Raw genomic sequence first — 26,386 nt, 5'->3', positions numbered from 1 at the left:
ACTCATTGGAAAAGACCCTGATGCTGGGAAAGATTGAGGGCAGAAGGAGAAGGGAGCAAGTGAGGATGAGATGGTCGGATGGCATCATTGACTCAATGGACACGAGTTTGAGCAAACTCAAAGAGATAGTAAAGGACAGGGAAGCCTTGCATGCTGCAGTCCAGGGGGTCGCAAAGAGCTGGACACGGCTAAGCGACTGACGGAACAACAGTGATCAAAGGAACCCTTAACACTTAGCACTTACGTTTTTTATTCTGTCGTGTTCTTTCCATCATTTCATGTAAGGAGGAACATCAGCTGCCAGTTTACTGTTGCTCCTTTTTAGGTAATGCACCTTTTCCTTGACTGATTTTAAGATTTCCCCTCCTTATTTCGAATTTTAATAGTTATACTATTCAATCCCAAGGTGTGATTTTCTTTGTATTGATTCAACTTGGGGATCTTTACTCATGTTCAAGTTGAATTTTCTAAAACAATTTGAAACCATTTCAACTATTATTTCTTTACCCATAGGTTCTGCCCCATTCTCTCCTTTACTTCCAGATTACTATTTTATACACATTTTTAATATTTTCATTATGTATCACATATTTCTTGTTCTCTTTTCTGTTTTCCCCATTTTAGTTCTCTCTGTGCTTATATTTGGGCATTTTCTATTGACTTTTCTTTAGCTTCAATAATGTTCTCATCTGTTTTGTCAAAACTAATGTTAAACTTATCCACTGAAATTTTACTTTTTTACACTGAACTATTCAAGTCTAGAATATATACTTTGTGCTGCTGTATTGTGCTAAGTTGCTTCAGTTGTGCCCAACTCTTTGTGACCCTATAGACTGTAGCCTGCCAGGCTCCTTGGTCCATGGATTTCTCCAGCGAATACTAGCGAGAGCTGCCAAGCCCTCCTCCAGGGGAAGAATATATACTTAGTATTACATTAAAGATTCTAATTTCTTTTCATATCTCCTATCTATTTTGCTACTGCATAATAATTATGGGAATTTCATGGCTCTCCTAACTCCAACGTTTGGATTACCTGTGAATCACTATTGTCTTTTTTTTCTTGTCATTCATATTGAATCTGTGTCTTCACATGCTTAACCAACTTTTTTATTTAAAGATGGATAGGATATGCCTACTTTTTCAGGAATGTGTTTATATAAACTATAAAAAAGACTTGGAAAAATACAAAGAAAGGTAATATTTGTAACTACATTACAGAATTATGGGAAATTTTACCTACTTTTTACTTGCAATTACTTAATCTTATATAAAAACTGCAGTGTAAATTAGTTAAAAATTAATAAACATGTTATGTTAAACTTAAAGGGATACTTAACACATTCAATTAGTTGCATTAAAGAAATGCAGTAACTTTCATAACAATCCTCAATCATAATGAAATAACGGTATATTTCCTCATACATAATGTTTCCTCAAACATAACAGTATGTTTCCTCAAACCTTAGAGGAAATTTTACATTTACAGTTTTACATAGATATGTTCACTAGTTGAACCAGTTTTACCTTCCGTGTCAGGATATTTCATTTCAAGGAGAGTTTCCAGTGACTAAGTATTTTTAAAACTTGAGTAAATTAAATCCTATACCAACTAGGCAATATTATTTTAAAATATTCAGTCCAAGCATAGCAATTTATTTCAAATGGAGAATGATTATTGTGCTGCTTACAAACAATAAATACATACCTCATGCTGTTTAGATCTCTCCTTCCATATTTTCTCCTCTTTATGAAGTTCATCATTCATCTTGTCCTGTTCTTGCTGAACAAATGATAATATTGAAATATGATATTCACATGTCAAAAATATTATGTTTATTTTGTGTGGTTCTTACAACATATATTAGCAAACAATGGTTAAAGATAATAACTCACCCAATGGCCCCCAATTATTAGTACTGGAATAACAAATTTAATCTCAACTTAAAATATCATAAAATGATACCTAGGTTTCCCATTAGCACATGAAGATATCTGTAATCTTGGAAAGCTGTTTTATTAATTTGAGTATATTTATTTATATAATAAAATGTACTAGCTAGACATACTCCTGGATAATGCAAAAATTACAAATGACAATGTATGTTAAGATGGGTTTTGCATTACAGGTTTTTTTTTCTCTCCACACTATTTCATTTAATTCACATAATAAATCATCTCAGAGGGTAATTGTTTTGTTTCATTAATTCATTACTAGCATCTATTTTGTTAAGGCTCTGAAAAATAAACAAAAATCAGTAAAATATAATCCCCTTCCTCAAAAACTTTACCTTTAGTAATTCTAAAATGCTATCATATGTTCACACATTACCCCAAATTTAACAGAATAAGTTAATCACAAGATAAGAACTATAAGGATTACGATAGGAAGAGATGTAATAATTAGAGGATTATGAAAGGTTCATACAAAAGATTGTTTTTGAAATGACTTGGCTTTTAAGAGATTAAGTAAACATTTGAGGCATTGATTAAAAAGTTTTTGAACTAGGAAAATGATTACAACCCAGTTTTAGGAAAATTGTTAAGTTACATTTGATAGCAGTCAGTAAAGAGTATGCCTGCAATGCAGGAGACCCAGGTTCGATCCTTGGGTAGGAAGATCCCCTGGAGAAGGAAATGGCAACCCACTCCAATATTCTTTCCTGGATAATCCCATGGACAGAGGAGCCTGGCAGGCTACAGTCTATGGGGTCACAAGAGTTGGACATGACTTAACAACTAATCCACCACATTTAATAAGAAAGTAAGGCAAGGAAACACTAAGGAGATCAGTGAAGTAGGTATTAGAGAAGTCCATGACAGAATCAGTGAAGGCCTTCTACAGATGAGGTCACAGGAGTCAGAAGAGATGCAAACACGATGCAAATATGAAACTGCCACCAACTGCCCACTGACTGAATCAAAGGAAGTGGGAAAAGCTCTTTGGAAATTATCTCATATGAGCTATGGGAAATTTTACTGGCATTTAAGCATGGAAATAACATTTTTTTTGGAAAATAATTATCCTTCTGACTGCATTACAGTGCATGAGTTTCCAGAATACAAGACCAAAAGTAGGAAGGTCAATTAGAGAGTATAGTAAATATTCCAAGCTCGACATTAGGACATCCTGAACTATGGGGCAGCAATAGACATATGGATGAGACAGTGGATAATGAACTATTAGAAGGACAGGACCATAAAAGAGAGAGGAGTCAGAAATGGTACTCAACTTTTTAGCTTAGTCTAAGATGAGAGCATAGCTCATCAAAATAATGACTAATGAATACCAGAGGAAGAGCACAACTCAGAAAGACAATGATCCATTGAGACAATTAGATCCATTAAGTTCTGAGTATGGAACAGTTATGTGGTTCACTTTATTTTATAACTATAGATTTGGTTCTGAACAGCCATTGCTGTGTTTGAGACTATCACGAGAGAAAATGCATGGGATAAGAAAAGAAAGAGCAAAAGATGGAATCCAGGGTAGGACACATTCAGGGAGAAGGAGAAAAAAATTAACCTAAAAACAGATACCAAGGAAAAATGGATAAACATGTAAGAAGACAATCAAGGTAGTGTGGTCCCACAGAAGTGAAGGGAAAATGAAATGGTCAACAGATTTTTACTGGCATAAAAAGAAAAAGAGGCAAAAATAAATACTGACTGGTGGCTCAGATAGTAGAGCATCTTCCTGCAATGTGGGAGACCCGGGTTCGATCCCTGGGTTGAGGAGATCCTTTGGAGAAGGAAATGGCAACCCACTCCAGTACTCTTGCCTGGAAAATCCCATGGATGGAGGAACCCTGATAGGCTACAGTCCATGTGGTTGCAAAGAGCTGGACACGACTGAGCAACTTCACTAGAACCTGTGGGTATGGTTCTAGAAGTCATTGTATTTTTATCAAAGTCAGCTTAGAAGCCAATGTTTTGTTTTGTTTTGGTTTGGTTTTGTCAAAAGCAATTTAATTCACTGGGATGGAGGTGGAAGGCACCTAGAAGGTTTAGATTTGAATGAAAGATGAGGAAATGGATTGAGCACAAATAACTACTCCTTAAGAAGCCTGTCTATGATAAGTAAAGCTAAAGAGCAGCTAAAGAAAGATATCAACAGTGATCTGAGTTTTCTGTTCTGTTTTATTTCTAGGACACGAGAAAATTGAACATGAGTATAAGCAATGAGAAAGGAGGAAGTTGTAGGAGTATTTTAACATACAGGAAAAAGTAAAAGTAAACTGGAAAATGGTAGAATATAGAGCAAAGAATGAAAAGTTGGCCTTTGGTAGAAGCTCTGTTACGGAGATAAGAACAAAGGCAAAAACTAAAGTTAAAAAGGTGACCACAAAAATTAATGTTAACTAGATGTGGGACTGGGGAAGGACATGGCAACCCACTCCAGTATTCTTGCCTGGAGAATCCCAGGGATGGAGGAGCCTGGTAGGCTGCCGTCTATGGGGTTGCACAGTTGGACACGACTGAAGAAACTTAGCAGTTAGCAGATGTCAGATTAGAAAGAAAAAGAAGTTCGTAATTGAGGCAAAAATGTGATCGTTTACTAATAACAAGGAAGAGGGAGTTGGGTAGAATTCTTAAGGAAAGAAATTTATAATAGCAGTTTTAGAAATGGAAGAAGCAGCTAGCAAAGACACAGGTGAGAATTACCGAGTACGTAAATTATCTATTTAGAAGCCATCATTATAAAATTATGGAATGGTCCCAGTGGAAAACTTTGAAGCTCCAAGGTAAAACGAAGCACACATTTAGAAACTCATTAATCTACTGCTGCTGCTGTTGCTAAGTTGCTTCAGTCGTGTCCGACTCTGTGCGACCCCATAGACGGCAGCCCACCAGGCTCACCCGTCCCTGGGATTCTCCAGGCAAGAACACTGGAGTGGGTTGCCATTTCCTTCTCCAAAGTGGAAAGTGAAAAGTGAAAGTGAATTCGCTCAGTCGCATCCGACCCTTAGAGACCCCATGGACTGCAGCCTACCAGGCTCCTCTGTCCACGGGATTTTCCAGGCAAGAGTACTGGAGTGGGTTGCCATTGCCTTCTCCACATTAATCTACTAATGTCATATATATTTTTAAATCATAAATTTATGATAAAGTACAAATTGCTTTCAAAAACTAAGTTATAATTTTTAAGGGTAAGGCCCTGGCATTAAATTTTTTTTGTAACATCAAGTGAATAGCTGAAAGTTTTGCCCTTGAAGTAGTCAATAAATTTTTGTTACAAAACAAACTAAAAATGGCAATGAAAACAGAATTTAAAAATCAGCTGTTTTTTAGAAAATATCACTAACAATCAATAACAGTGATACATTTTGCCACAAGCCAGGAAACACTACTCCAATAATCTACATTGTATTAACTTCTATTCTGGAATGGGAAAAAAAATAGCTTCTGACTTTTGAAAATAACTAATCTAGTCTGTGGAAAGGAAAATATTAACTAAAAGGAAGCTAAAGATTTGTAGCTTACTATTAGTAAAAGGCATGGACAAGCTGGTTCTGCAATATTATCATTGTTTTTAACGTATTTACTTTCTACATAATTCAGAAATGCAATGTACTCAACATGGGAGGCTAGGATACCCTGAACTACCTATGTGATGACATGCTAATGTTCTGTACATGGAAGACTCAAAACTAGTAAGTTGGGAGTAATACATAAGCTAATTTTAGTAATGCAAAACAGATGTAAGTCCTGCCTGTTATCCATACAGTCTAAGGATCCTGATGGTCCACAAGTGAGTCCCAAAAATCCACCAGTTTCTCCAGATACCACTACCATGGCCTGAGGATGTGGACCACCTGAGGAGCAGCTGGGAGAAAACAGAAAGGAAAACAACACAAAACTCCCTTATGCCAAAAATGTTCTAGTCCCAGAAATTAGCTCATTCATGGGAATGGAGCACAACTATTACCTACATGCCTGAACCACTTTAACCAAATATGTCTTACATAATTGCTAGATATCAGGCTACATAGTAAGGACATTTTGTGATGGAGAAAATTCTGTTGCCTTTTTCTGTGATTAGAAGGGCATAGAAAAGCAACAATTTATGTTGTAAATGTCAGCTTTTTCAGGACAGTCTTTGAAACTTTATAGACTCTGGGGGATCTCAAAATCCAAAGCAGTACCTGAAATTACAACGAATTTCATGGAAAATAAGCAAGGGGTCCATATTAACACTGTAAATCCCCAATGGGCTGCTTTGATTATTGCTAAGTCACTTCAGTCATGTCCAACTCTGTGTGACCCCATAGACAGCAGCCCACCGGCTCCCCTGTCCCTGGGATTCTCCAGGCAAGAACACTGGAGTGGGTTGCCATTTCCTTCTCCAGTGCATGAAAGTGAAAAGTGAAAGTGAAGCTGCTCAGTCGTGTCCAACTCTTCGCAACCCCATGGACTGCAGCCTACCAGGCTCCTCCATCCATGGGATTTTCCAGTTAAGAGTACTGGAGTGGGGTGCCATCGCCTTCTCCAGCTTTGATTATTAGGACTAATTAAAACCCATAGAATGGAGCTCGAGCTACACCAAAATCCAAAACATCAGTACTATTCAGGAGTTACTGATTCAAAAAAATATATAAAAAAAAAGAATGAAAAATAAAAACAAGAAAACTTACCTTCCAAATATTCTCTAATTTCTTCTTTTCAACTTCAAATTGTTTCATCCAACAATGTCTTTTTTCTTCTTCTTCTTGCAACTGCTTTTCTTCTCTATCCCTCTGAACTTTGAGAGTTTCTTTCTCTTCATCTTCTAGTTCTTTCTGTTTGTCTTGCCAAGCCTCAAAGGACTGCCGACATCTTTCTTCCACTTCACAGTATCCAAAATTTATATCAGCATCATCTGTAATCATGAAGAGAAAAAAATTTATTCAAACCAGTCAAAGCTGATTCAATATAAAATTTAAAAGTAATTTCAAAATAAAGAAATAATGTCAATATATTACCAAAGTGAAAGCGACAATATGCTAATGCACAAAATACATGTAAACTCCATTGCAGTCAATAAGGAAATCATATAACTTGTCATACTATTCCAGAAAACTATGTGTGTGTATCTGTGTGTGCGTGCACATGCACGCATTCATGTGTGTGGTAAGAGATATATATGGTTAAGAGACAGTTAAAAAATGCAGGTCTGGGTACATCTATTGCAGTCAGCTCTACATGTGGAAAATTTTCAAATATACTTATATAAAGTTAAATTGAAAGTGAAGGTCGCTCAGTCATGTCTGACACTTTGTGACCCCAGGGACTATACAGTCCATGGAATTCTGTAGGCCAGAATCCTGGAGTGGGTAGCCTTTCCCTTCTCCAGGAGAATCTTCCCAACCCAGGGATCAAACCCAGGTCTCCCGCATTGCAGATGGATTCTTTACCAGCTGAGCCACAATGAAGTTAATTTAGGATTAAAAAAAAACCAACAACTATGAAACATGTAATTAAATAACCATAGTAAGTGTACAGTATTTTTCAAATACCATGACTATTTTCTTCTAAATGGCAAACAAAAACTGTTTAAGGATTTTAGATAATTAAAGTGAATCACATTAAAATGATCAAAAGTATCATCAAGCAAGTTAATCCACCTGGCAAACCATGTTCATCCACCGGCAAATCACAAAGATCAGACTCCAGAACCAAATCAGGACTGCCACAGTGAGTTTTACTTCTTAGAAATTCTTCTTTTTCTATTTCAGATAACATCTAAGAGGTTAAAGAAAGTACCAATGATTAAAGAAAAACAAAACAGAGAGTAAAGTTGTCATTTCAATAATGTATTAAGTATTTACACATACATATCTAGAAAATTATTTACTTCAAATTGCTCTCAAATACAATTCTATAGCACATTGATGATTATTCTTTTATGGTGAAGAAAAATGCTTTTCTCAGGGAAGCAAATTGTATTTTCCCCTCCTTATGTATTACAGAATTCTAATTACTTTCTAATATTTACTTACAATATTCAAAATTAACCTGCTTGACACTCATGTCCAAATGTTTCTATTAATATTTGTTTCCCCCTAACATCTTTTTATATTTCCTTTCTGCAGCAATTGCACATATATACAAATTGCTAATATATTCAATATGTTTTAAAGACAATTTTTTCTAATTTACCTTGAAATATATAGGTTATAATTTTGATTCATATTTTTCCATAATTAGGTTTCCACCATGCTCCAGCTTAAAAGGTACAGGATATCTATTCCAATGAAGTAGCAATATAATTCAAAATTATTATGTCAGGACTGAGCATTACCAAAAAATAGAGTAAGAAACATACATACAAGTAATTTTCAAATTCTGCTAACCTCATAAAGACCAAGAATACTGCTGCTGCTGCTGCTAAGTCGCTTCAGGTGTGTCCGCCTCTGTGCGACCCCACAGACGGCAGCCCACCAGGCTTCCCCGCCCCTGGGATTCTCCAGGCAAGAACACTGGAGTGGGTTGCCATTTCCTTCTCCAGTGCATGAAAGTGAAAAGTGAAAGTGAAGGTGCTCAGTCGTGTCTGACTCTTCGAGACCCCATGGACCGCAGCCTAGCAGGCAGGCCCCTCCGCCCATGGGATCTTCCAGGCAAGAGTACTGGAGTGGGTTGCCATTGCCTTCTCCAAAAGAGCAAGAATACAGTTACATACAATTAGAGTTATGTAAAAAGAGTAAGAAAAATGAACAAGATGCTGAGCCTGTGGAAGAGACTTTCTCTGAAATACATTTCCAGGAGTTTTACCCCCAAATCCTAGGCTTTCCTTTACTCTCACTCCTTTACGGATGTTTTTATTTTACCTTAAAAAAAAAAAAAAAGACATTCTACATTTAAAGTTTCTACAGGGTATTTAAAGACTGCATTAATCATACTACATTCTTAAGCAACGTAACAATATTAGAGTATATTTCATTGTTTTCCTTGGATTTTTTAGGTAAAAAATACCATCCAATATAGTTATGCTGGTCTTATTTACATTAAATTTCCAAGTATTTCTGGCTCAAATCACCATTTCTAATATTTTAAAGACTGTAATTTGCATTGCTTTATATTCTATGCCAGAAGAGAAAATAAAACCAACAATTATTTGCTTAAATAATTAAAATTTTAAGACAGTGAACTTTAAATCCTATATGAGATGAAAAGGAAAATTTCTAACTATATAATATTGAGCACTTTCAGTCAAACAACATATACCTTTATTAACTGTTCTGGATTTTCTTTACACTCAGTTGGTAATTCTATCCTTAAATGTATATGATTATTAGAAACTCCTCCATAACCACAGCCTATAAAGAGAAAGAAGTTATAACATTTTTAAATATTAAAGCAAGACACATGTTAAAATCCTAAACTATTTTATCATCCTTTAATCTTAAATTCTTTATTATAGAATAGTCTTGATCAAAGCAATATTAAAATACTGAAGAACCAAGAACAGAGGAAATCTGTAATCTTTATTCAAAAATAAAAGCAACAGATTTTTAGAGTACTCTTATCACCTTTCATATTCTAGAACTGAAGATCACTTTCCATGTATACAGAATAATGCTGTGTTTAATATCACAGTAACACCTTGACTAGAAATCAGCAAAGGTTCAAGTCTACATGCCACAAACAACATAATCTTGCACAAGATACTGAAAATGCTTTAATAAAAGTCTCAATTTAAAACATAATGACTAACATGTTTATGAAAGAAACTTTCATTCCCAATTTTGTGAGGTTTTGTTGAATTTTAGCGTCTTTTTTATCATCTGTGAAGAGGTAGTTATGTTTCTTTTTCTTGTTCAATTAGCTTGTTTTATTCCTTGGTTGTAAAGTATTTTTTTTTTTTTACAGATGACCATTCTGCCAATTAACTGACTATTCACAAGTATTTTGAGCAGTATTATAGATTTTCTTTTTCAACACCCATTCACAATCTCTCTGGCATGTTTTCCTATGTGAGAAGCTGAAAAGCAAAAAACAAACAAACAAACAAACAAACAAAAACTTCAGATTCCTTTGAAGGTATGTTTCTGAGGTTGATTTAGTTTCAGCCAATTGATATATTTGTGCAAGTCTTTATTTTCATAAAAATATTATGTGTGAAGAAAGGCAGAGAGAGATACTTTCATTTTTCTGGCTCAGACTATGATAGAGGGAGCTTTGGGTTGGAGGTAGGAGTGTATAGAAGACGATTAATATCTGAATTGCTTCATTTTATCAGCAGCTCCTGCTACAGCACAGTTTCACAGTGTGCATGCAGGTCTTTTTTCCTACACTTTAGATATTCAACATAGAATCTGATTTCTTCAGTTTTATTAACAATTCCATTATTTATTGTAGTTACTATTAATAGCCTCCAAAGATGTAGTCCTACACTTCCTGGTATGTGTATCCTGTGTACTCCCCTCCCACACGGAATCTGCGCTGACCCTGTGTAACCATCAGGATGTAGTAAAGATGTTGCATGACTTTGGAGAATGTCATCTGAAGCTTTACAAGGTACCACCTTAGTCTCTTAATATTTTATTCATGTTATACTCTTTCTCAAAATCCAGGTGCCATGCAAGCTACAGAGAGAGACCACATGTAGGTGCCTCCTCCGGTTGACAGCCCCACATGAATTCCCAGCCAACAAACTGCATCAACTGCAAGCCATGTCAGTGAGCCATCTTAGAATTCCAGTCCACTAAAGCCTTCAGTCAACAAAAACAAGACCAGGAGCTGACTGCGGCTCAGATCATGAACTCCTTATTGCCAAATTCAGAATTAAATTGAAGAAAGCAGGGAAAACCGCTAGACCACTTCAGGTATGACCTAAATCAAATCCCTTATGATTATACAGTGGAAGTGAGAAATAGATTTAAGGGTCTAGATCTGATAGATAGAGTGCCTGATGAACTATGGAATGAGGTTCGTGACATTGTACAGGAGACAGGGATCAAGACCATCCGCATGGAAAAGAAATGCAAAAAGGCAAAATGGCTGTCTGAGGAGGCCTTACAAATAGCTGTGAAAAGAAGAGAGGCAAAAGCAAAGGAGAAAAGGAAAGATATAAGCATCTGAATGCAGAGTTCCAAAGAATAGCAAGAAGACATAAGAATGCCTTCTTCAGCAATCAATGCAAAGAAATAGAGGAAAACAACAGAATGGGAAAGACTAGAGATCTCTTCAAGAAAATTAGAGATACCAAGGGAACATTTCATGCAAAGATGGGCTCGATAAAGGACAGAAATGGTATGGACTTAACAGAAGCAGAAGATATTAAGAAGAGATGGCAAGAATACATGGAAGAACTGTACAAAAAAGATCTTCACGACCAAGATAATCATGATGAAGTGATCACTAATCTAGAGCCAGACATCTTGGAATGTGAAGTCAAGTGGGCCTTAGGAAGCATCACTACAAACAAAGCTAGTGGAGGTGATGGAATTCCAGTTGAGCTGTTTCAATCCTGAAAGATGATGCTGTGAAAGTGCTGCACTCAATATGCCAGCAAGTTTGGAAAACTCAGCAGTGGCCACAGGACTGGAAAAGGTCAGTTTTCATTCCAATCCCAAAGAAAGGCAATGCCAAAGAATGCTCAAACTACTGCACAATTGCACTCATTACACATGCTAGTAAAGTAATGCTCAAATTTCTCCAAGCCAGGCTTCAGCAGTACGTGAACTGTGAACTCCCTGATGTTCAAGCTGGTTTTAGGACAGGCAGAGGAACCAGAGATCAAATTGCCAACATCCGTTGGATCATCGAAAAAGGAAGAGAGTTCCAGAAAAACATCTATTTCTGCTTTATTGACTATGCCAAAGCCTTCGACTCTGTGAATCACAATAAACTGTGGAAAATTCTGAAAGAGATGGGAATAACAGACCACCTGACCTGCCTCTTGAGAAATCTGTATGCAGGTCAGGAAGCAACAGTTAGAACTGGACATGGAACAACAGACTGGTTCCAAATAGGAAAAGGAGGTCAAGGCTGTATATTGTCACCTTGCTTATTTAACTTATATGCAGAGTACATCATGAGAAACGCTGGACTGGAAGAAGCACAAGCTGGAATCAAGATTGCTGGGAGAAATATCAAGAACCTCAGATATGCAGATGACACCACCCTTATGGCAGAAAGTGAAGAGGAGCTAAAAAGCTTCTTGATGAAAGTGAAAGAGGAGAATGAAAAAGTTGGCTTAAAGCTCAACATTCAGAAAACGAAGATCATGGCATCTGGTCCCATCACTTCATGGGAAATAGATGGGGAAACAGTAGAAACAGTGTCAGACTTTATTTCTGGGGGGCTCCAAAATCACTGCAGATGGTGACTGCAGCCGTGAAATTAAAAGACGCTTACTCCTTAAAAGAAAAGTTATGACCAATCTAGATAGTATATTCAAAAGCAGAGACATTACTTTGCCGACTAAGGTCCGTCTAGTCAAGGCTATGGTTTTTCCTGTGGTCATGTATGGATGTGAGAGTTGGACTGTGAAGAAGGCTGAGAGTCAAAGAACTGATGCTTTAGAACTGTGGTGTTGGAGAAGACTCTTGAGAGTCCCTTGGACTGCAAGGAGATCCAACCAGTCCGTTCTGAAGGAGATCAACCCTGGGATTTCTTTGGAAGGAATGATGCTAAAACTGAAGCTCCAGTATTTTGGCCACCTCATGCAAAGAGTTGACTCATTGGAAAAGACTCTGATGCTGGGAGGGATTGGGGGCAGGAGGAAAAGGGGACGACTGAGGATGAGATGGCTGGATGACATCATGGACTCGATGGACGTGGGTCTCAGTGAACTCCGGGAGATGGTGATGGACAGGGAGGCCTGGCGCACTGCGATTCATGGGGTCGCAAAGAGTTGGAGACAACTGAGCAACTGAACTGAACTGAAAGACTTCAGATTACCGTGACCCTAAACAATATCTGACCTTCAATGTGTAAGAAATCCAAGCAGGAACTACCTGGCAAAGCTCAGTGAACCTGTAGAACTATACAAAGATAACAACACACTGTTATTTTAAAACTCTAAGTTTGTTTTACACAAATACCCCCAAACCTTACTGCTTAAAGTGGCTAAAATAGTTTTTGTATACAACTGAACCCACTCCAGTACTCTTGTCTAGAAAATCCCATGGATGGGGCAGCCTGGTAGGCTGCAGTCCATGGGGTTGCCAAGAGTCGGACACGACTGAGCGACTTCCCTTTCACTTTTCACTCTCATGCATTGGAGAAGGAAATGGCAACCCACTCCAGTGTTCTTGCCTGGAGAATCCCAGGGACGGGGGAGCCTGGTGGGCTGCCGTCTATGGGGTCGCACAGAGTCGGACACAACTGAAGCGATTTAGCAGTAGCAGCAGCATACAACTGACAGCTTTCATCAATACATCCATATGTACAAATAAAATTAGCCTCTAGTTTCTCCTATGTATGTGTATGCTATGCTTACACAGTTTTGCATCTAAAATGTGCAGTTTTTAATGAATGAAATATAATCTGAAGATTTTCTGCTCCTTGATGGATTGGAATCATTCAATTACAAAATTATCCCTAGTTCCTACTGACACTTGAGAAGAAACCTCTTTCTACCTTCTTGCCAAATTACTGATTTCAGCATGTTTTCTACTTTTTCAAGCAATTTTGATAATTTGAATTTTCTTAGAAAATTACTCTATTCATTGAGAATATCAGACCTCTTTGTTAGAGCTATACACATGAGATCTTATAACTTTCTAAACCACTACTATGACTTTAGTTCTTATAATCTTTCATGTAACTAATTTTTGTATATTTCCTTTGATTTTTACATAATCAGGCTCTATACCTGCCAATATATTTAAAATAGATTTTCATTTTATAAACCTTAGTAAACATAAATAAGCAAATTACTAAACTCCACCTTAACTTGACAATAATCACTGCTAAAGTCTAAAGGGTCTGCATTTAAGAAGTCTTTACATATTCTTTCACACATGTACTCGGAACAAAATCTTGCAGTCAGTTTCCTCTTTTCCTTTCACATCAATCCATCAATAAATATTTTTGGTTATTTCTACTTAAAAATGTTTTCTAGAGTATGACCATTTTCACCATTTGTATTTAAACTGCTATCATCTCTAACCATACTACTGTAATAGTCTTGTAGACTCTTGCTACCTCAAGGCATCTTCACTACACAGTTCCCAGAATGATTGCCTCAAAATACATCTACTCTGTCACTCCTTTCTGAAAAACCTTAATATACTCAGAGCAGAATCCAAAGTCCACCCTTTGGATTTATAAGAGTCTTGTATATCTGACCCTTTCTTTGCTTGAATATAACCACAAAGGCTGACTATTCTCTGAACACATTAAGCCCACTGAGTGTGCCTTGGCCTTTACAATTCCCTCTTTCTGGAACACCAGCTCTCTAGATAGCTATGTGACTCACTTCTTCACCAGCATATCGCATGTGGCTTACTATCTCCTTTCAGACACTACTTAAATATCACTTCCTCAGAGATGCCTCCCCTGACTTCACATATCTAAAACAGCAAAATCAATCTCTATGCCCTTATCTTGAAATCCTCCCTTCATAGAATTATCATGATTGAAATATGTGTTTACTTATTATCTGTCTCCCAACATGGGAACACTAGAATAACAGAGCAAGATCCTTGCCTGTTTCGTTCTCTGCTGTATTCTCAGTGGCTACAACAGATCCTTTCACACACTAATATTTTTGGTATAAACATCTCTGAATACCCACATAATTTATGCCAATATAAGCATAAATGACACTGGATTTCATAATAACTTTTGTAGTATACCATAAAACTTGTATTATTAAAAATGTCTTTCAATTTTTTTAAAGAGTATATTGTTAGACATACCAACGTCCTGTTGAACATTTAAATTGTTGCCATTTTTTCATTATAAATGAAGCTAGGATTACTTCTAGTTAAATCTTTGTTCATTCTATTATTCTTAGAATAACTGCAAGATATAAATTTGCTCAGTTGAGGCAAATAAGGTTGTGAGGATTTTATATACATTATATTTTTCTCCAAAAATACATATAAACTGATAATTCTAAAATAGTCCCATGCTTGGGTTCCTTTGACAGAAAGTAACAGAATGTCTGGCTTTAATTAGAACTAGTGAAACAAATTATTAGCGACTAGTATTTATCGGAGATATAAGGAAGGTAGTAATTAAAACTGATGTGTGAAATAAATTGAACAGACCAATATACTATAGAGATTTTATTAGAGATAAATGCACACACCTGTATATGAGAAGAAATAACTTCAAGCAGTTTAATTTTCTAAATTATAAATCACTCATACTTACAGAAAACTTATCTACCGAGCAGATGAAAACTGTACTTACTTACAGCATCAGCATCCTCCAAGTCCTGAAGAATGAGCTCTTCAGCAGTTTTACTCTTATTCTTTATGATGTTGATACAGTGAAGAACTGACTCAGGTAACTCATCCGAATCCTAAAAATGTGACGAATAAAAGGAACTGTAAAATTATTTACTAAAACTATGCATCAAAATTTGTTTTGAAATGCCAAAATTTTGACTAAAATGTGTGAATGAGGTAAAAGAGCTTCATATAAAAAGCATAGTCCAAACAAACACATTTGGTTAAAGTTTGCTTTTCATTTTCAGATGGCTGTAAATTGCATCCATGATTCTGTTGGAACTCATCCTCAAATGAATAATTTCAGAACTTCTGTCTTATTTAAGTTACCTATGGATAAAAAGACATACTTAAATATTATTTTTTCCTAAAGTATTATGTAGGTTATTGCAATCCTAATTAAAAATCAAAGTATAATTATTTCAAGGAACTTGACAAATGTGTTTTCTTGGGGAAAAAAAGCTTAGTTGAAAAGAGTTGATGCAGCAAAGCTACTGAAGGAATTTGGCCCATTTTATACTTAAAAATATAAAACCAGAATAGGGCAAAAATTAACAGAATAATGGAAAAGAATAGATAACCTCAGATAGATTATATGTATATAACAACTAAGTATATACAGCAGATATGACAAGTAACTTGAGAAAAGGTGGATTATTCTACAAGTGACACCAGGGATATTTGATAAATATTTCAGGGAAATTTTAATTAGATGTACTTTTTATAATATAGCTGAAAATAAGTTTTCATTGGATCAAGAATTTTTATATAAAAGAATGAATCCATGGATAAATTTTCTAGGTATATAAACACTGGAGGCAGATACATTACTTTGCCAACAAAGGTCCGTCTAGTCAAGGCTATGGTTTTTCCAGTAGTCATGTATGGATATGAGCATTGGACTATAAAGAAAGCTGAGTACCGAAGAGCTGATGCTTTTAAACTGTGGTGTTGGAGAAGACTATTCAGAGTCCCTTGGACTGCAAGGCGATCCAACCAGTCCATCCTAAAGGAGATCAGTCCTGGATGTTCATTGGAAGGACTGATGCTGAAGCTGAAACTCCAATACTTTGGCCACCTCATGCGAAGAGTTGACTCATTGGAAAAGACCCTGATGCTGGGAGGGATTGGAGGCAGAAGGAGAAGGGGACGACAGAGGATGAGATGGCTGGATGGCATCACCAACTCGATGGACATGAGTTTGAGTAAATTCTGGGAGTTGGTGATGGACAGAGAGGCCTGGCGCGCTGCGATTCATGGGGTTGCAAAGAGTCGGACACGACTGAGCATCTGAACTGAACCGAAACACTGGAGGAAATACACAAATGAATATATATTTGATTTCAAAAAAATGTAACTATTTCTTTGATCTAAAGATTTCACATACATTTTGATTTTTATGCATATCTAATCACATAACAATATACTCATGATTAAGTAAAAAAGCAGGATACTAATATATATGTGTGTCTTCCCAGGCTCAGCTGGTAGAGAATCTGCCTGCAATGCAGAAGACCTGGGTTCGATCCCTGGGTTGCAAAGGTCCCCTAGAGCAGGGAATGGATACCCACTCCAGTACTCTGGCCTGAAGAATTTCATGGACTGTATAGTCCATGGGGTCACAAAGAGTCTAACAGGACTGAGTGACTTTCACTTTCACTTTCCCTTGACTGCGTGGTAAAGAATCCACCTGCCAATGGAGGAGACATGGGTTCAATCCCTGGGTTGGGAAGATCCCCTGGAGAGGGAAATGGCAATCCACTCCAGTAATCTTGCATGGGAAATCCCATGAACAGAACAGTCTGCAGTCCATGGCGTCACAAAATAGCTGGACATGACTTAGAGCTAAACAACAACATATATGTATACATACCTATGTGTGATTATATGAATAGTAACATCTTAATTTTGTGAAAAAATGCACACGTATACATGTGAAATTATAGGTAATTTATCAATATATTTTTATATTTAAATATCTACTAATATGCATTGATTAAAGGTCACCCTAAGGGGAAAAAAATGAGAGGAGTATAAAAAACACACTGAGAAAAGTAGTATTTCTCCTAAAAAAGCTTACTTCAGTTAAAAGTCTCAAAAGTACAACACAAAACTTACTGTATCACTATTATCACTCTGGGTTTCTGATTTTGAATCGCTATCAAAATCATATTTTTCCAAGGAAGAAATGCTGATTTTATCCAATTCAGCCTCTATTTCTTCTCTGAGCTTTATATCATCATCATCGTTGCCTTCCATCATCCTTCATAATAAAACACAGAACCATTTAGAGAAAACTGAAGAGGCTAAATGCTAGTAAAAACTATAGGTTCTTTAATGTGCCACACCAATTCAACATGTTCTATGTAAAAATGCTTTAACAAAATTTTATCACACCTTATTATGCCTATACTACATATTAAAGATGGAGAAGGAAATGGCAACCCATGCCAGTGCTCTTGCCTGGAGAATCCCATGGACAGAGGAGCCTGGTGGGCTACAATCCATGGGGTCAATAAGAGTTGGACATGACTGAGCGACTTCACTTTTGCTTTTCACTTTCACACATTGGAGAAGGAAAGGGCAACACACTCCAGTGTTCTTGCCTGGAGAATCCCAGGGACCGGGGAGCCTGGTGGGCTGCCATCTATGGGGTCGCACAGAGTTGGATGCGACTGAAGCGACTTAGCAGCGGGAGCAGTATATATTAAAGAAAATTGCTTTCTCCCTATTTTCATCCCTTATTTCTTTAGTGTTTGACTACAAAATGATCAAATTTAATGATACTCTTTAAATTCGCTGAAGGAAAAGTTATGTGGAATGGGTTTGGCTTACCTTCCTGAATCAAGAAACTTCACACTAAAATTCATTTTCATGGTAATAATTAATGGAAAAATAACTGTTAACAGCTTGAGTATTCAGAAATTAAAATACTTATAAGAGAACATCCTAGGTCTATATATGGGGACACATTTGGCTAGTTTGCACTCATTAAGTCAGAGTTGTCAATTCTACCAGATAGCCACAACAATGAAATAATGAGTAATATATGATGTATAAGTTCAACATTCATTTCATTTCAATCTTTAGGCTTGTAATGGATATAGGTCAAGCAGTACATTGCAGAATATCTTCATCTCATCATTGTTAACTACCATCATTAGCTTCCATGTATATTAAGTACCTGTGACAAGCCAGGCACTAGTAGATACTTGTGTGACTGATAATCTCTGGAGTAACTTCACAGATTAAAGGTCATTATAGTCATTGTATAGATGAGAAACCTAAGGCTGGAAGAGGTTAGTTAATTCCCCATAGCATTATGCTAAAAAATGGGAGTAGGATCCTAATTCTTTTCCCCCAATTCAAAGGTATCCAAAATTAGGAAAGCTCATTATCTGCCTAGCAGTTTTTCCGAACAACCAGTAGACTTCAAATTGCAGATGGTAATCCATTCATGGATTAAGATATTAATTCAGCAATTTTTGGTCATCTAGATTAAATGATGGGGTAGGATAGGAAAAGTTAGGGTAGGTCAGAAAAGAAACTATAAGTGCACTATATATACTAAATGTAAAGATTGTTTTAAAAACTTTGCTTCAATTTTAAGTACAGGTATATGTGTGCATGTGTACATGAAATGCAATGTAAATTTTTGTTTTAATGTGGGTCTAAGTAAAGAAAAAAGTTTGAACAATGCCGTACTAATCAGCTTTTATTTTCCAATTTTATTCATAACCTCCTTCATCCAAAACAAAACCAGAACAAGTACAAAATGCTATCCCACAATCTAACTTACTTAAAATGCAAGTCAAAAGCTTTGAATGAATATAGGGAGAAAAACCTTTGCTAGGTGGAAAATAAGATTTTTTAAATGGCTATAAAGCAGAATTCAGAGACACACAAAACTTTATGTAGAAAGAAAGGCAGAAAAATAGGGTAAAGGAAAGGGACATTTCCATCATATGTCCATCTCAGCTCATCTACTGGCTCTTTAGATCAGTCCTGTCCAATCACATATTTGAGCAACATATTTAAATTTTCTAGTGGCAATTTTTTTTAATGTAAAGAGAAACAGTTGAATTTTTTATAATATATATTAATTCAATCCATTATATCCAAAATATTATTTCAACAGAGTCAACAGAAAAGTATTCATTATATAGTCAGCTAAAAAGTTTATACTTTGTTTTGTACATTAATAATTCTTCAAAATCTGCTGTGTATTTTACATTTACAGCACATTTCAATTTGGACTTGCTGCATTTAAGCTATCAATGGTCACCTATAGCCACAGAATTGGATACAGCAGCCTTGGATCGATCCCACTGCAAAGAGCTTAGTTAAACTACTTCAAGTTGATAATAAATCAGTTGGAGTTGGCCAAAGGTGCCAAGCGAGCTTAGTGGGGTGTCTTAATGGCTTAAGTGGGGAGTCTTCGTGGCTCAGCTGGTAAAGAACCCGCCTGCCAATGCAGGAGACATAAGAGATGCGGGTTCGATCTCTGGGTCCGGAAGATCCCCTAGAGGAGGAATGGCAACCCACTCCAATATTCCTGCCTGGGAAATCCCATGGACAGAGGAGCCTGGAGGGTTAGAGTCCATGGGGTCACAGAGAACCGGACACGACTGAGCACGCACACAAAGCAGCCAAAACCGGGAAATTTTAAGGAACCCCACCCTTCAATGATAGTTCTTCAAGTTCTGAGTGAACTACCAAAATTTTTCAAAACTGAAAGGAGCCTCTCGCACCACAGACTGGCTCAGCACTCCCTGGGCGCGGGGCCCCCCTTCGCCCTCAAGGCTGGCCTTGGCGGAGAGGGGCCCGGCTCCACTTGCGCTCGCGCAGTTTTGCGGCACCTCCCGCTCCATCAACCCGGGTCTTGAGGGGTGCTCGCTCACCCAGCAGCGGCTGAATCCTCCAGCAAGGTTGGAAAACAGTGCCCGCCTTCCAAACAAAGAGTAACCACGGCAACCGCCAATCCCAAGGAAGACGGGCTTTACAGGTGCCCCAGCAGGACAAACTCTCTCTATTCCAAACGAAAACGAACGCTTCATCTCAGGAGCTCGGTGAGGAACTTACATTTTATTCCAGGTAGATTTTAATATTTAATTAATTTTGGAAAGTATTAATAAAGAAACGACACTTTGTTACAGCTACCCAATTAGAGGTAGCCTGACTTTTAAATTGTCTCTTACCTATCTGTTTTTATTATGTGCATCTAGTGAATGTTGAGTTGCTCGTGTATAAACTGTACATTCCACAAAATCTTAGTCCTGAATAGTGATTTGTGGGGCCCGGAAGTATGGAAGAAAAGCCAATAAATTGTTTGCCTTGCGTGACACCAGTTTCTTTTAAAATAGAAAAAGAAAATCAGCAATGACTATCAAAATTTTTTAAGTGAATGGATGTGTGGGGTGAGAAATTAAAAAATTATATTCTGGAATATGTTTTACTGTAAAACATTTACAGTGACACACATTGTTTTAATATGAAATTTGAATTTTAAGTTTATATCATAACATTACTTTTAACTTAAAAATTCATTAAGTTCCTATTATTGGTGAAGAAAATATATTGTATACAACTGATTTTCCTTTTTTTTGGAGTTTGCAAATGAAGCATTAAATTCCAAGAGGAAGTAGTTAAGCGTAGTGGCAGAAGCTGTCTGATATACCCTAAGCTAAAAACAAACAATATCATTGAGCCTTTGAAAGAAAATAGACCATGTTTCCTGGTAACAATTGAATAATAAAAAACATTGTCTCAACTTAAGAATTAATAATACAGAGTGAGAAATAAGTAGATTTTTAATATTTAAAAAACACATTATCTCTTCGTTCAAGAAAGAAAATGATTTTCAAAATAAACTACTCCTGGTTTTAGAATTGAATTTTGGATATTTTCATTATTAAAGACCATACTCAAGTAACAGTTTTCCTTTTTTTAGTTTAGTTTTGTTGCAGATTTACAAACTTTCAAACTCTTTATTTAAAATGTTTGAACTAACATATTTTGTTGCAATTCACATTAAACTTAAAATTTTATTTATAATTATGAAACTATTCATGCTTTTCCTAAAGAATATAAAATCCATTAGTAATCAATTTAAACAACTAATTTGAAGATGTTGTTTAAATTTCTTTCCTTATTAATGCTTACCTTGTCAAACAAATTAATCACAAAAAAGAATAATCCTAGAAGTTCTTCTGAAGATTAATTTGTGGTGCATGTTTCTACAACTCATACTTTCAAGTTACTTATAAAAACCAAACAAACCACACACACACACACACAAACCTACTCAGGTTAAGGATTATGGAAAAAAATAATATAATCCACTTAGGGTATAATTTCTAGAAAGAGTGCAATTAAATAGATTTTTGCTAAATGCTGCATAGTTAAACAATAGTTTCAAGTTGAATTGATTCATAGTCTATGACTGTTTGCAAATTGTTAGCAAAGCACTCATGATCCCTCACAGCCCTTACTGGGTCTACTTCTCCAGCCTTATCTGTCATCTCTTGCCACTCTACTCAAGCCCTCATGCACTTCACTCCAAAGCCTGGGAACAGTGTTCCATCTCTATTGAAAACTTCCTCTTCTAACCTGTTTTTATCTATGTGTCTTTGTGCTCAATGGTATACGACTCTTTGTGACTCTATAGACTGTAGCCTGCCAGGTTCCTCTGCCCTTGGGATTTTCCCAGCAATAAGTGATATGTAGTTAGTTAGGAAGTTGTTGTTGTTTAGTCACTAAGTCTTGTCCAGACTCTATTGCAATCCCATGGACTGAGCCTACCAGGCTCCTCTGTCCCTGGGATTCTCCAGGCAAGAATACTGGAGCGGGTTGCCATTCTTTTTTCCAGGGGACCTTCCTGACCCAGGAATTGAACCTGCATCTCATATGTCTCCTATGTTGCAACCAGATTCTTTCCTACTGAGCCACTGGGGAAGCCCCTTTAGTCTGACTGGAACCCTCTTAATTATTCTTCAAGGATTACCTCAAATTCATCTCCTTGCTGAAACTTCCCAGTTCCATTTATTCCCAGACTCTGAACCCCCAACACACAATTCAAAGTTGGCCACAGATTTGGTTCCCTAATGGTTTGTCTCATTTATTCATTTGTGTGTGTGTGTGGATGTGTGTGTGTGTGTTCCCATCTTCTGGCACTTAGAAGGAACTTAAAAACAGTTATTAGAGTATTATTTAACTAATGAAAAATGACACTTATGAATAGGTGAGTTACTGTAAATTGTCCTTCCCTATAGCGTTTGTACTCTTAAAAATATCTCTGCTGTTGGACCATTTATTAATGAATCAGGAAATAAACCAAAGAAATACCATACCAGGACTTTATTTAAGTTAAAAACAAATTCTTTGCCTAAAGCAAAATAAAATATGTCTACCACATTACAAATATTTACATAGGAACTGCACTAACCTGTGTAACTTTGTGTAAGCAAATCATTTTCACTGACAACCTTTTTAGTATGTGAGGCTTATAACGGAAAAGATCAGCACATAACCTTCTCTTACCATTCTGTGCAAACATGGCTTAGGGCTTCCTCGCTTGTCGCTAAGACACCTGGTTTGATGTGTTCTCTTTAACCTGAACTGTTTGCTGTGGTCTGAATGTTTGTGTCCCCTCAAAACTCACATGTTGAAATCCTTACACGCAATGTGATGGTGTTGGAAGATGGGATCTTTAAGAGGAGGTGATTAGTTCATGAGGGTGGGGGCCTCATGAATGGGATTAGTGATCTTATGGAAGAGATCCCAAAGAGGTCCCTATGCCATATGAGGATAAAAGAAGTCTGAAACTTTGCACCTTTATCTCAGACTTCCAGCTTCCACAATTGTGAGAAATAAATTTCTGTTGACTACTTAATCTTTGGTATTTTGTTATAGCAGCCCTACTGGACTAAAGTAAAGTGAAGTCACTCAGTTGTGTCCTACTCTTAGCGAACCCACTGACAGTAGCCTGCCAGGCTCCTATGTCCACGGGGTTTTCCCAGGCAAAAATACTGGAGTGGGTTGCCACTTCCCTCTGCAGGGGATCTTCCAGACCTAGGGATCAAACTCGAGTCTCCCCCACTGCAGGCAGACCCTTTGCCATCTGTAAAAGCAAAACTAAAAAACAACAAAAAAAAATCTACCACACTAAAACAAAACCACCAACTTATTTATGTCATGTGAAGCAAAGGACTGGCATTAAGATACGTGACAATGCACACAGGCAGCGTGTCCTCTATGGGTGATTTCAGCAGCAATGGGAAATATGGCACAATTCAGTTCCAGCTTTTAAAACACAAGAGCAAAAAACTGCCTGCCTCCCTACAAGATGCAGGGCCAGGAGACAGTTCTGGGTTGCTACTGGTGAAGCATTCAGTTTGCTACTTCGCCTCACACTTCTCATTCTTTTATTCATAATTAATTACTACCTGCATATAATGTAAGTCTGCTAGACCATAAATTAGCAGCTTTCAGGAGAGATACCTTGAACAGTTCTTAGGGAGGTTAAACAAATATTGTAGCCTAACACCCTGCTCTCTAACAAACATGCACACAGCAGAAGTGAAGTCTCAAGTGATGGATGGCACAGGCAGGGAGAGGGGCTTAGTCTCAATTGTAAAAGCAAAAAAATCTAAAGGATAACTTAGTGTGATCATGGGCTTTTGTCCATTCTGGAAACAAAGAAAAAAATAACTATCAAATGCCATAATCTCTTTTCTTACTTTTCAAATATCAACAGGATTTACGATCTTACCACAATTGTTTCTCTATTTTCATGTGGTATCTACACAATTTTTTTCCCTAAAATGAAGAAAGCAAAGAACACGCTGGTCTGAGTAATTAATCATCTTCCTCTCTATACTATCAAACCTCTGTGAACAAAAGCTTTCCAAACTTTGTGATTACTTTTAGAAGTGGTTCATTTATTATTGAGAAAGAACTACCAAAAGAAAAAAAAATCTAAATTTTTATCACATCCCCGAACCAATATTTTATTTTTCTAATGTAGAATTGAACAAAAAAAAAATTATTCTGCAAAGAGAACTTTCAAACCTTCATCAGTCAATAGTATAACTCTGCAACTGATCAGATTGACTCACTGTCTAAAAAGGGGGAATTATTTAAAATTTCTGATCCAATTTTGTGATTTACCATCACTCCCTACCACATTCTTTTCTATCTATTCTCTTTAAAGAGAGACAAAACTTTCAGAGTCCAGTTATTCAACAAGCTTTTTACTTCAGCATAAGGGAAGGGAAAAAAAATAGTTTGACTGACATAGGTGGTGAAACATACACAATTAATAGAAAATGGTCTAAATGGACTAAAGCTCTACTGTTTTGAATTACTTCAAAACATGACCATCCTCCTGAACAAGTCAGCTGACTTTGAGAGTTCAGAATTCTCTCCCTCTTTGACATCTGTCTCAAGTAACACTATTTTGGAAATGATTGTTTTCTCATTTCATAAAGTCTGATTTTTTAAAAATCTAGGGATTTCCCTGGCTGTCCAGTTGTTGAAACTGTATACTTCCAATGTGTGGAGCATGGGTTTGATCCCTGGGTGGGGAAATAAGAGCCCACATGCTATACAGGCATGGCCAAAAAACAAAACTAAATAAGAAAATACGTACATACATAAAAATATAAACTCCAAATTCCTAATTATGTCATTTTCTATCATCAAACCTCTGCTTATTGTAAGCTATAGTTAGTCCCTCATCTCCTTCATTTAGTCCCAAGATATCAGCTCTCTATGGATGACCCCAATTCTATATTGTCTATGCTCTCCACGTGCCTGCCCTAAATTTCCAGTGCTTAACCACAAGGTTTTCTTTTATCAATTCAACCTGAATTTTTAAATATTAATAGAATTTATGAATTTTTTCAAACAATTCCAGTGATTATCATTATTCTTTTATTTTCCCATTGTAAAAAATCTTTCTGATCATCTTTGATTCTTTTCTTATTCATAGTAAAGCACACTGAAATATGTCAAAGCCGTCTTTTTCTCTCTCTGATTATCTTTCATATCACAGTTTCCTGTTGGGCATTTTGTTTGGCTTTTCCCACCCTAATTCACTTCTTTCCTTCATCGTAGGCATATAAGTACCTCCACTTCCAGCTGAGAATTGCCATGTGACTAACTGCTGTGTGTCAAAGGAAGATAAGCAGAAGAGAAGTATGCAACTTCTACCTTACGTGTTTAAAAGATGCTCACCTAAGTTTACTCATCCTCTTCCTTTCTGCTGACTGTAGAGGACTGCACCTCCAGTAAATTTCAGTTCAGTTCAGTTCAGTCGCTCAGTCGTGTCTGACTCTTTGCAAGCCCATGAACCACAGCATGCCAGGCCTCCCTGTCCATCACCAACTCCCAGAGTCCACCCAAACCCATGTCCATCGAGTCAATGATGCTATCCAACCATTTCATCCTCTGTCGTCCCCTTCTCCTCCTGCCCTCAATCTTTCCTAGCATCAGTGTCTTTTCCAATGAGTCAGCTCTTCACATCAGGTGGCCAAGTATTGGAGTTTCAGCCTCAACACCAGTCCTTCCGATGAACACCCAGGACTGATCTCCTTTAGGATGGACTGGTTGGATCTCCTTGCAGTCCAAGGGACTCTCAAGAGTCTTCTCCAACACCACAGTTCAAAAGCATCAATTCTTTGGTGCTAAGCTTTCTTTATAGTCCAACTCTCACATCCATACATGACCACTGAAAAAACCATAGCCTTGACTAGACGAACCTTTGTTAGCAAAGTAATGTCTCTGCTTTTTAATATGCCATCTAAGTTGGTCATAACTTTCCTTCCATAGAGTAAGCGTCTTTTAATTTCATGGCTGCAATCACCATCTGCAGTGATTTTGGAGCCCAGGAAAATAAAGTCAGCCACTGTTTCCACTGGGAGCCATATATTTTAACAGGCTGGAGCAAAACCCCACATTTCTAGGATGATTTCCCAGTAGAGAACCAATTACATACCATGGAC

At 36.9% G+C, this 26,386-nt stretch overlaps 1 protein-coding gene across 1 annotated transcript in view; it reads right to left on the bottom strand.

Annotated features, from left to right (window-relative positions):
* LRRIQ1 (leucine rich repeats and IQ motif containing 1) overlaps nt 1–17,645 on the bottom strand; it is a 220,484-nt gene extending 202,839 nt beyond the window's left edge. Inside the window, exons 1-6 of the mRNA XM_052641127.1 lie at nt 17,502–17,645; nt 15,346–15,457; nt 9,202–9,293; nt 7,602–7,719; nt 6,633–6,856; nt 1,706–1,780 (exon numbers count right to left, since the gene is read on the bottom strand). Of these exons, the coding sequence (XP_052497087.1) occupies nt 1,706–1,780; nt 6,633–6,856; nt 7,602–7,719; nt 9,202–9,293; nt 15,346–15,457; nt 17,502–17,645 (765 nt within the window). The remainder of the gene's footprint in view (nt 1–1,705; nt 1,781–6,632; nt 6,857–7,601; nt 7,720–9,201; nt 9,294–15,345; nt 15,458–17,501) is intronic.
* Nucleotides 17,646–26,386: the final 8,741 nt, after the last annotated feature.

The sequence above is a fragment of the Budorcas taxicolor genome, chromosome 5 (assembly GCF_023091745.1).
Source record: "Budorcas taxicolor isolate Tak-1 chromosome 5, Takin1.1, whole genome shotgun sequence".
Lineage (NCBI taxonomy): Eukaryota > Metazoa > Chordata > Mammalia > Artiodactyla > Bovidae > Budorcas > Budorcas taxicolor.
Note: the sequence above shows the minus strand (reverse complement) of the source record. Positions and strands in the feature narration are given on the sequence as shown.